Source organism: Ailuropoda melanoleuca, chromosome X (genome assembly GCF_002007445.2).
Source record: "Ailuropoda melanoleuca isolate Jingjing chromosome X, ASM200744v2, whole genome shotgun sequence".
Taxonomy (NCBI): domain Eukaryota; kingdom Metazoa; phylum Chordata; class Mammalia; order Carnivora; family Ursidae; genus Ailuropoda; species Ailuropoda melanoleuca.
In genome coordinates this window covers 45,701,714-45,712,167 of record NC_048238.1, presented here as the reverse complement: position 1 = coordinate 45,712,167, position 10,454 = coordinate 45,701,714, and the positions used below count along the sequence as shown (strand labels likewise).

General features: G+C 43.5%; 1 protein-coding gene across 4 annotated transcripts; it reads right to left on the bottom strand.

The window, feature by feature from the left end:
* Positions 1-4,267: 4,267 nt before the first annotated feature.
* On the bottom strand, positions 4,268-8,280 carry USP51 (ubiquitin specific peptidase 51). 4 transcript variants are annotated; one of them, XM_019793907.2, is made up of 3 exons: positions 7,773-8,280; positions 7,517-7,680; positions 4,268-7,326 (listed from the first exon to the last, which is right to left on the bottom strand). In XM_019793907.2, exon 3 carries the CDS (start codon positions 7,022-7,024, stop codon positions 4,772-4,774), a length of 2,253 nt encoding a protein of 750 aa, XP_019649466.1. In that variant the 5' UTR covers positions 7,025-7,326; positions 7,517-7,680; positions 7,773-8,280; the 3' UTR covers positions 4,268-4,771. The 4 variants fall into 4 exon arrangements, with proteins under 4 accessions (XP_019649466.1, XP_002931245.1, XP_019649467.1 ...); XM_002931199.4 differs by having other exon boundaries at positions 4,268-6,932; positions 7,106-7,326; positions 7,517-8,279; XM_019793908.2 differs by having other exon boundaries at positions 7,614-8,280.
* Between the last annotated feature and the right edge of the window lie 2,174 nt (positions 8,281-10,454).

Below are 10,454 nucleotides of genomic sequence, written 5' to 3'. Positions count from 1 at the left end.
TAGAAGTGTGTTGATGTGGGTGGTGTAGGTAAATCAGAAACTCTTATGAGTATTTTGACCTCAGAAAAAATAAGGTATAAAATCAACTACTAAGGCTGAGTGTAGGATGGAATTAATTTTGTTTATTAATTCATGCATTCATTCAGCCAGCATATTAAGAACCTACCAGATAGTGTGATTAGCCTGAGGGGTTACAGACACATAGTTCCAGCCCTGGCCCAGAGTAAATACAAGTGTATGTTTGGAAGGAATCAAGATAAGGAACTGAAAATAGTGTAAAAAAACCAGAATTGGACATTGCAGATCAGTATTGGACCACCTAGGAACCAGATCCTAATAGGCAAGCCCCTCTGCAATAGGCAGGCAGGAGGGATCTATGGTTGAGGAGCTGACACATTGTGGGCACTCTGGAAAGACCAGGGGGAAGGAAGGTCAGTGGTGAAGGTGATTCACAAAGTATTGGTCATAGTATTGAAGCTAGAAAGGAAAACTGGTGTAACTAGAGAGAGCTGATGATTTCACAGACAGTAAAAAGGCAAGCATATGGCATTGAGTGAAGCTATATGTCTAGTAATGGAGTAGGATTTTGCCTCATCCATTCTGGGTATCCTTAGGAAAATCATTTAGCCTGATGTGACTATCCTAATCAGCTATTGCCACGGAAACATATTCACCTGTGGTATGGGCAATTTTGTGTTATTAGTTGATAGATTACTCTTCAGGTTCCAGGTTATCTGCATCCAGGTTTGTCAAAGGCTGTCTGCCTTCTGCATCATTTTGGTCTATTGTGTCTTCCATAGCAACATCAGGAAAAGCAAAACAAAACAAAACAAAAATCTCTGAATTACCTGTACTGAATTATAATGAAATATGTACAAGCTTTGGGGACCTGTGTTTGAACACTGGGCCCACTACTTGAAACAGTGAAATGAACTTAAGCAAACCACTTTTCCATTCTGAGTCTCACTTTCCCAATCTGTAAAATATGTTCAGTAATGATTGTCTTCCAGGATTGCTGTGCCAATTCAGTGAGATAATAGAGGTAAAGCAGTCACCATAGTGCCTGGCCTATCTATTCATGGTACTCATGAAACATGATTGCCTTATTCTCTCTTTAATTGGGAATAGTCACGTCATTGATGTAAGGTGTGCAGCCTAGCACAGGTCAGCAGATGAGCTAAAGACATGCAGGGACCCACTCTGGTTTCTCAATCTTCTATGACAGAGTTCATTTAAGGTCACCATTCTCTTCCTTCTCTCTGTTTGTGGCCCTAGGAACAGGATACCTCCAACTAACCATATAGCATATCTAATGTGTTCAAAACACTTGGCTACAAGTGACAGGATCCCAACTCAAACTAGCTTAAGCAAAACAAAGGACTTTATTGGCTCAGATAGCTAGGAACTTTGGGACTTCAGGCACAGCTGGATCCAAAAGTTACAAATGATGCTCTTCAGGCTCTTTCTCCCTATCTCTAATTCTATTTTTCTCCTCACTGTATGAATATAAACCCCTAAGAGTTTTAGATTAACATCATCTTAGTCTACAGACTTCAGCATGGAGGAGGAGCAGGACACTTCTTTCTCCCAGTGTCTACATATATTCAATTTAGCAATGGACTCTAATTGGACCTGCCTGGGTCCTACAACCATCTTCAGAATTGCTCTTGTGGTATGGGTGTAGGTGGAGGAGTGGAGAAATTGAAAACTCTAATCTGGCCTAGCCTGTGGGACATGCTCACTCTGGGGAGGGGTGAGAGAAACACTGCAAGGCAGTCAATAGCCCCAGCAGAACCACAAGGAATGGGGGAAGGGCTAGAGTGCTAAGCAGGCAACTACAGCTCCCCCACTAAATACAGCCACCAGACATCACTCCCCTGTCACAGTCATGGTGTGCCATATGATATAAAACAGTGTGGAATGGTGAGGTATAGTCTCCTGGGAAGGTAAACTAGTACAATATACCATGGAGAGGAGTGGTACACAATCATAAGTTAAGAGACACTGTGGGGAGCTCAGGGACACTGGTGAGGAACAGTGTTGCCACATGCATGCCAGAAAGCCCAACCTCATCTTCAGTTTCTGCTCCCCTTCACCACCCAGTTTTTCATGACTACCAACTCTCACACTTTGTTCTTTTCCTTGCATTGTACTTTGTAGTCTCTCCACACAACCTGGCTATTTCCTCACTGAGCACCTCCTTTCTTAAGGCATCCCCTGCAGCTGAGTAGCATTTCATACACTGTCTTTGGGGAAGATACAACCCTGATCAAACTGTTATAGCACAGGGCATTTAATGTGGCCTTGATGGATAAAATAGATGAGATCATATTAGTGAGAGGGTGAATAGAGCAAATAACTGAACTCATCCTCACATTCAACAAACATTTGTTAACACAGAAATGAATAAGTCTTGGCTGCCTGTTCTCAGAATGCTTGGTGCAGAGGGGCAGACAATCACAGAGCTCCAGTAGAATCACAGTAGAATATTACCGAGGTACAGACAAAGTACTTTGAGGCACAGTGACAGGGATATAAGCATGAGGAAGGAATAATTTTCCAATTCATACTTGCCTAGAGCATTCAGAAAAGGCTCCGGAGAAATCGTCTGTGAGTTGGGTCTTGAAGGAGGAATAGAAGCCACCAGGTAAACAGTCAAAGAAGGAGCTGTACAAACTGGGACTCAGAGATGGAGGTAAGTAAGCAGTTCAGGGAACCAGGCATGAATGATGGAATAAGGAAAAAAGAGAGGGAGTAAGGAATAAGTAGGACTGTCAAGCACAAACCCAAAGCTTTACTATAGAAATTTAAAGGTCTTGTTTCTTCATGGAGAGGGGAGAGGGAGAGAGGGTGGGATGTCCTCAAATACGGGTCCCTGCCACTTCCTCAATCAGGCCATGGAGCTTGAACATCAAAGCCAGAACTTAAGCTGTGATCTAATATCCCTAAGCCACTAAATCATCAAGAACCACTTTTCAGTAGCAAAGAATTTGTATGAATAATGCAGTTCTAAATGGGAGAGAGTCCCTACTATTTTCATCTTTCTCAGATGCAGTTGATTCTTCCTAAGAAACAGCTCTATTTCCTTTAGGAAATCAGATGGGGTGTGGAACCTGAAAAGGTAAGGTAGGCTAGAGTTCAGGCCTTGCAGTGATCTCACAACTGAGTAGTAAAATGATGGTTAAGACTCTATTTTTTTTCAAATTCTATTTATTATCAACATAAAACTCAAACAAAAATATTAACAAGCCTTTTTGTTGTTATTCTGATCTCTTTTTAGTTTTCATACCTGTATGCATTTTAATATGTTTAAATTAAAAAATAAAACCATTTAAAAAATTTAGTATTTTTCTATGAAATGTTTTTAATTTAAATTTTTATTTAAATGTTTTCTTTTAAAGTTTTTAATTTTCTTTTTATTCTTTTTAAGTATTTAGTTTTTATTTAAATCTCTCAAATTGGACTTCCTTAATTATTTATGTATCTTAAAATTCTCTATTTTTGTCTTAACTTCTTTTTAAATTTTTAAAATTAAATTTAAAAAATTAAACAAATTTTAGGGGCGCCTGGGTGGCACAGCAGTTAAGCGTCTGCCTTCGGCTCAGGGCGTGATCCGGCGTGATGGGATCGAGCCCCACATCAGGCTCCTCTGCTACGAGCCTGCTTCTTCCTCTCCCACTCCCCCTGCTTGTGTTCCCTCTCTCACTGGCTGTCTCTATCTCTGTCAAATAAATAAATAAAATCTTTAAAAAAAATTAAACAAATTTTGACTTGAATTGTTCTAAATTTTTCTCCTTTAAAACTTTTCTGTAAACTTAATTTGAATTTTCATTCCATTCTGCATTTTTGGAAATTTTATTTCTTAAACTATTCATGAATTTTGCTAACCTCTCATTTTTCAATACATGTACTTTATGGTCTAATTTTAAAAGTTATTTATAATAACATTTTATTTAAACTTTTAAGAGCTCCCTTCCCCTTTAACTTTTTACTTTTAAAACTTTCTTTCACTTTAACTTTTTTGTAACCTTTCATTTTTATCTTTGTCCTTCTTTTGTTCTTTTCACCTTTTGTAAGCTAAGAATTTCTAAAATTTTTAAGTTTTATTTTATTAATCATTTTGGAATTTTAAATTTAAAAAACTTTTACATTTTAAAACATTTCTTTCAAAATATTGAACTTAAATTTTTTCAACATTTAAAAACATTTTCTTTTAAAATTAAAAAAAGTTTTTTTTTTCTTTTTAAACGTTTTCTTTCAAGGCTTTTTAAAATCTCTTTTACAATACTCTTTTTTCAAACTATTTGACTAACCAACCATAGCTAGAACACCAGTTGTGAAGCTTTTTGTTAATGTAGGAATATTCCCTGATTTCCCATGGTATTTTTGTAGAAACAAATGACATATAGCACTGGCAGAACAGCTCCATTCCCACTCTTCCTACCTAAAGCATTCTGTTCATTTAATTATGCTTTATGTGACCGTTTTCAACCTCCCTCCTCCCATTTCTTAAGGCTAAATGGTTACTAAGTATTTTTTCCCTCTTACAGATCCATAAGCCATGGTAAAATAGGTTCTTCATATCAAGGTGCTACTTGTCATACAGGTGCTGTTGTCATTGTCCATGCCAGGTAGGTTTTTGTGAAATTTCAAGAGGTGCTTGTTGTTTTATGGGCATTACCATTGTCTATTCCAGGTAGGTTTGTGTGTCACTTCAGGATCCTTGCACATTCCTTTCTTTCACTTTTTTCTGGTAAGTGGTCTTGCAAGACTAATCTTTCTCTAGACCCTGTTTGTGATAAAACAGTAAATACCCTTCACTGTAGAGTAAGTCCTCAATGGTAGCCTTGGTGATGATGGCATCATCACAGCTAAACCATTGGTCCTTTTGTTGCCGGATAAAGCTGGTGTAGTGTCCACTTTCCAAAGTTCCATGGTGATTAATCACTGCAAACAAGGAATATTTATTCTCGTTGGATGTACAATCTGTTTGTGGCTGGCCTTCTTTCATTCTGCTCTCCTTAGTGGAGGCCAAAAATGGAGTCATGTCCAGCTCCAAGGGAAAGGAGATAAAAGTATTAATCTTCCGCCTCTGTTTACCTACATGCTCAAATCGCTTGAGATGAAAACAGGCCACAACAGGTAATTTCTTCATTGTGAGTTGTTTGATAGATTCCTGATAGCTTTGGCAACTACTGCATTTGATTTTGGAATTGCTTCCTAGGTACTCTGGCCTTGTAAACCACTGTAGGCAGTCTGTGAGTGAGGGGATTCCTGGTATGTGGTCATCCCTACTCACTGTGCTATCAGCTCTCTCTGGACTCTGGGAACTGAATGTGGCACAAGAGCCAGGCAAGTCCAAACTGATGTCCCAGCATGGGTCTATTGTGGTAGAGACACTATGACAAGCTTGACATGTGACATCTGATTGCAAGCCACCTGTAAAGATTTGGTCTATGATGCAGTTACAGCAGTTGGGGTTATTGGCCTCCTGCCCAATGCTATCGTCTTTGCTGTGTCTATGCAGCACATCTAATATTGCAATGAGGAACTCATGGGCATCCTGCTGCCTGTACCCTGCTAAGTGTTCTGCATGAATCCATATTAGATGCAATAACTTATAGGGAATGTGAGGAGTTCGGCTCCCAGAGTACATAGCATTAAAAAGAGAAGACATTTCACAGACAAGACACAAGCTGGGGCTTGTCATTATACATTTATGCTTGTCAGAGAGAAAGAAATCTTTCAATAGAGGAATATGGGTAAGTGCCTGGACAATACAATTCATAAAGCATGTGTTCCCAAGATTGATTAGCCCTCTCAGGCCTATGGTATAGACTGACTTTTTTCTCCTCTTTTTCTTGGGTTTCACCAATTTTGGCTCTTGTTCCTTTGACTCACAGGTTGAATGCCTCTCTTCAACACCTGATGTCATACACTGTTGTTGAGAAACATCTGTTGAGGTGGAAGTTAATTTCAAATTTTTCTCTTTTGTTTCTTTGGCAATTCGTTCCATGTCTTTGTCATATACATAATCCTTACACATAAAGCAATATATAACCCCACGATAGAGGTCTACGGCTAAATTGTGCTGTTTTGTTTCTGCATGTTTATGAATATGTTTCTCAGTAAAGCAGCCAAAAAAGACACAGGCGAGACAAGAGTGGAGTCTGTTCATATGGGTACTACATACATGGCAGATGCACGACTTTGCCTTATGTTTCCTAGTTTCTGGGGTCCCACTCCATACGAAACGCTGGTAAATCAACCTCAGGTTCTTCCGCCAGTTCTTAGCCACTTTAAAGCTCTCCACGTGCGTGCAGCCTGTAGGACCCTGATCAAACTCCACCTCCAGCAACCAGTCCCCTAAACCACCTCGATCCCCAGAGCCACCTAATTCACTAGAACAGCTGTGCAGCATCTGGGGCCTAGACGCCGGCCTGGATCTACGCCGCGGTCTGCGCCAGGGCTGGGGTCCGGTCAGAGGCGGAGGGGAAGGATGGGATGGAGGCAGGGGTGGGGCGGAGAGACCAGGCGGCCCTCGCGAGCGGGCCCGGGGCTGGGGCCGAGGGCGGGGCTTGCGGCGCGGGCAAAGGGGCGAGGAGCTGCTGTAACAGCGAGGAGGGGTTGAAGGGAGCACCTTATTATCGCCGCCGCCGTCACTCCACGTCAAGTTCTCAGGAGCAGGCTTATGCTCTTGTAATGGGTCCAGCTTCATCTCCTCAGCTCCCAGGCCTGAACACGCCTTTGCCGCCCCCACCGCCTCCTTCTCCATTTCCCCCGCCTTTTCAGCCGCCTCCTCGGGAGAGGCTCCTCCCCCACTTCCCGAGCTCCAGCGGACCAAAGAGCCGGAGGGCAAGGAAGTTTCCCGAACTTGGGCCATCAGCTCACCGCCCCGCCTGAGGAGAAGGGCGTCAGGAATGGAGCTGCAACTGTAGATGGAATGAGACGGATTTCTGTGAATGATCTGGCCAGCGTCATGGCCGCTGTGCGCCATTAGCGCCCCCGGGACCCCTCCCACCATGAGCTCAGCCAGCGGCCGCTGCGGGCTCCACCCCCCCTACTCTGGAGCTCCTGGAGCTGCTGTGGAGACCAAGGCTGTTACCTGGTTTAAAGGCGATCCGATCTGCCAGGAGTGGGGGGCTGGTGAGGGGGAATAGGAGGCGGACAGAGGGAGGAAAACGTGGGGGTGGGGTGTGGTATGGCCTGAGATTTAGGGTGGAGAGGGAATCTTCTTTAAAAAAGGCGCCACCCTCTGACTGCTTTTCCTGCGCCCTGCGCAGCCTCGCTTTGGTACAGCTTCCTCTGACGTTCTTTCCCTATATTCTAAAACAAAACAAAACAACAAAAAAAACATAAAAAAACAAAACAAACAAAAACTGGGGCCAACATTTTACCTTAAAAATGGCTCAAAGGGCAGCACCTATGGAAAATGGGCTCAGGGAAAGAAAGTGTCCTCCTACTCCCACCTTACCCATGCTGCTGGGGCTGGGTGTGTTCCAACCCTTTCCCCTACCTCCAAGCGCACTTTTGGTCAGCCAAGCTCTTGCGCCCTCTCACGCTCTTTTCGCGCGCTTGTGTTCCTTCTCACACTTCGTTTCTTGCTTCAATACCTTCATTCCCTAGTCCTCCGAGAATTCGGACTCCTTCTCACGCGCTCCACGGATTCATCGCCCCTGTCTTCAGTGTGAGACCCCCAAAGTCCTTGCCCTTTCCCGCCTCCGTCTCCGAAAAGACCCCGGCCCCGCTGTTTGTTTAAAGGTCTGGGTTACCTTGGGCCACAGGCGCGTGATACAGAACGTCAGCCGCTGCCGCTGTATAGGCGCTCCTCAGCCAACGTTCTCTCCTGACCTCTCCTCAGGGCTGGTCACAAGGGGGCCGCCCCCTGGCCCCTCCCCTCTCGACGTGTGGCCCCCAGCCCCGGATTTTGCTCTCCCGCAGTGATGAATGTCACCGCTGTCCTTCTTGGTCAGACCTCTTCCTGAAACAGATTCTACTGGAGGTAACCACAGCGACAGATTCTAGAGAAAGCCCCTGAAATGGAGGTTCTGGTCTCACCTGGCTCCAGGCCAGCACTCCGCAGAAAAGATTCATTGGCGTGGGGGTTGGGTGGTTGCAAGGATGGCAACTCTCTGGCACAAATCCCTCAGGGACCCATCAAAATCTGATCTCTGGGAGTTAGGTGGAAGGAGGAATATTATTCTGGAGTGTGGTGAGAGGAAACATTAGTAAGGGCTTTAGACTCGGATAGGAGAGCCCAGGCACTCACTAGCTGTGTGAGCTCAGATAAAACACCTAACCTCCCTGAGCCTTAGTTGTGCTGTTAAACAAAAGTAGGAATAATAATCCTAACCTGTTATGAACACTAAATCATAGTATATGTAAAGGATCTTTGTGGCACCTGTTTCTTTCACATCTGTTTCTCAGTCCCCATCTTAAAATCTGCCTATAGCACAATGCCTGGTACTTAGAGTAGAGAAAAAGAGAACACTTCTGTCTTTCCAAATTTTCTCAAAGTTACTGCTCAATTCACCAGATTATCTCTCCTAAGCAGGTCATGTATGGGAACACCCACTCAACAAGTGTACATGGATCCTATAAGTGTCTTACTGTGGTAGGTTGTGCTGTGAGAAATACAGAATAAAATGATTTGTGTCTTCCAGGAGTTCATAGCCCAGGAGATTTTTCCTTCCATTTAACAGACACAGCATTCAAGGCCACAACCCCCATTAAAGCTGCTATCTCTAGGGCTTCTTGTCTTTCCTGTCCAATCCCAAGGATATTCCTGCTCATCATTGAAGATGTTTAACGCTACATTTAATCTCTCTGAAACAATCAGGCACCTCCTTTCTAAACCTCAGGATTAGGATTCAGTTCTCTCAGGCTCAGGGGTGGTATTGCAGGTGTCTTTCCAAAATAAATATCAGCGATTTTAGAACATCAAAGAGATTCAGTAATCTATATGAATTTTCAGAGTGAGCACAGACCATCATGATCTTGGAAAGAAAAACCACCACAACTGTCCTGTAGGCCAGAGTGACTATAGGTTGAGAGGTTCAAATATTCAGATGTTTGCAGGAACATTTGCCTGGGAGACAAGAGAGCAATGCTCTTAAATACTTTCCCACCATTATTAGTTGTGTTTGTAAATTTAAGCAAGCTACATACCATTTTTACAATTCCGTTTCCCCAAGTAAGAAAAGGGTTGGTTTGACCTCTTAGCAGTTCTTACCATAAACTTAGCAGAAATCCTAATGCGGTTTCCAATTCACAGATACTTGGCCCCCAAGTCAGTTAATGACCATGTGGCTGACTGGAAAGGCCACTGCCACTCTCATGGCTATAACTGCCATAACTTCATACCAGAGAGGGGAGGCTTACTGTTTTCAGGGTAGAATTTTCAGTTTCGCTGGATGCGACTAAGCTTTCATTAGAGAAGCCTCAGGAGTTGGGGTGACCTATTTAAACCAATGTGCCTTTTGGCATATTGGTTTGTCTTCTTCTGGAATTTACCAAGGACTTTAGTAAGTAATAATAATAGCAAGGATAGCAGGGTTTTCCAATACCATGGAACTTGGCTTTGTGTAATATTGGAGATTTTTGACTTGGGATTTAGACAGATTGCACCAGAGTATGGAAGAGCACACATACAAGGAGGCAGTAGGTGAAAGAAGCAGAAATGGAGTCACCACTGAATACCCAGGAGGACTTTGGGGAAAGGCAGGGTCAGAGAGGGGAAATGGCATGCCCTCTTGCTGGTAAGTGGTTGAATGACACAGGAGAAGGTGAAGAAGGCCTCTGGTGGCTTGAGGGGAAGTCCCTCTTATCTCCCTTACTTCCCTCCATCTGAATTACCTTTTGTCTTGTGTGTCCTCCTTTGGCAGAAATCTTGAGTGGGGTAAGGAGAGAGCTTAGTGGCCCTGTAAGTCCCAGAAGTGCCACCCTTACCTGGAAAACAGCCAGTCATCACTCCTACAAACTAGCCTATTCTACCTAGACCAAACCTTGTGATTCTAATCCACTTCTTAACAATAGAGGCCTGAGGGTTACAACAGGGAGAGGGGACAGGTCATCAGGATTCCATGAAGTAACCCCAGAGGTTCTGCCTCAATTCAATCCCCAGAGTTGACTTTGGTCTGGGCCCATCTTCAAGGATCTGGTCTCCCTTCTAATTTCCCCATTTTATACCTAGCTCAAGTGTTCCCTCCTCTAGGAGGCCTCCTCTGATCCCCCAGATCAGGAGGGTGTCCCTCAGAATACAGCAGCACTATACAGACAGGGTGCTGTTGGACCCAGCCTCTTATTTATTTATTTATTTATTTATTTATTTATTTATTTATTTATTTATTTATTGCATGAGAGAGCATGGAGAGGAGGAGGGGTGGAGGGGGAGGGGCAGAGGGACAGGGAGAGAGATTCTTAAGTGGGCTCCACACTGGGCTTAGAGACCAATG

Bases quoted from the DNA above. Each gene is read 5' to 3' on its own strand.
- USP51 (XM_019793908.2), bottom strand. From the start codon at position 7,024: ATGGTGGGAGGGGTCCCGGGGGCGCTAATGGCGCACAGCGGCCATGAC.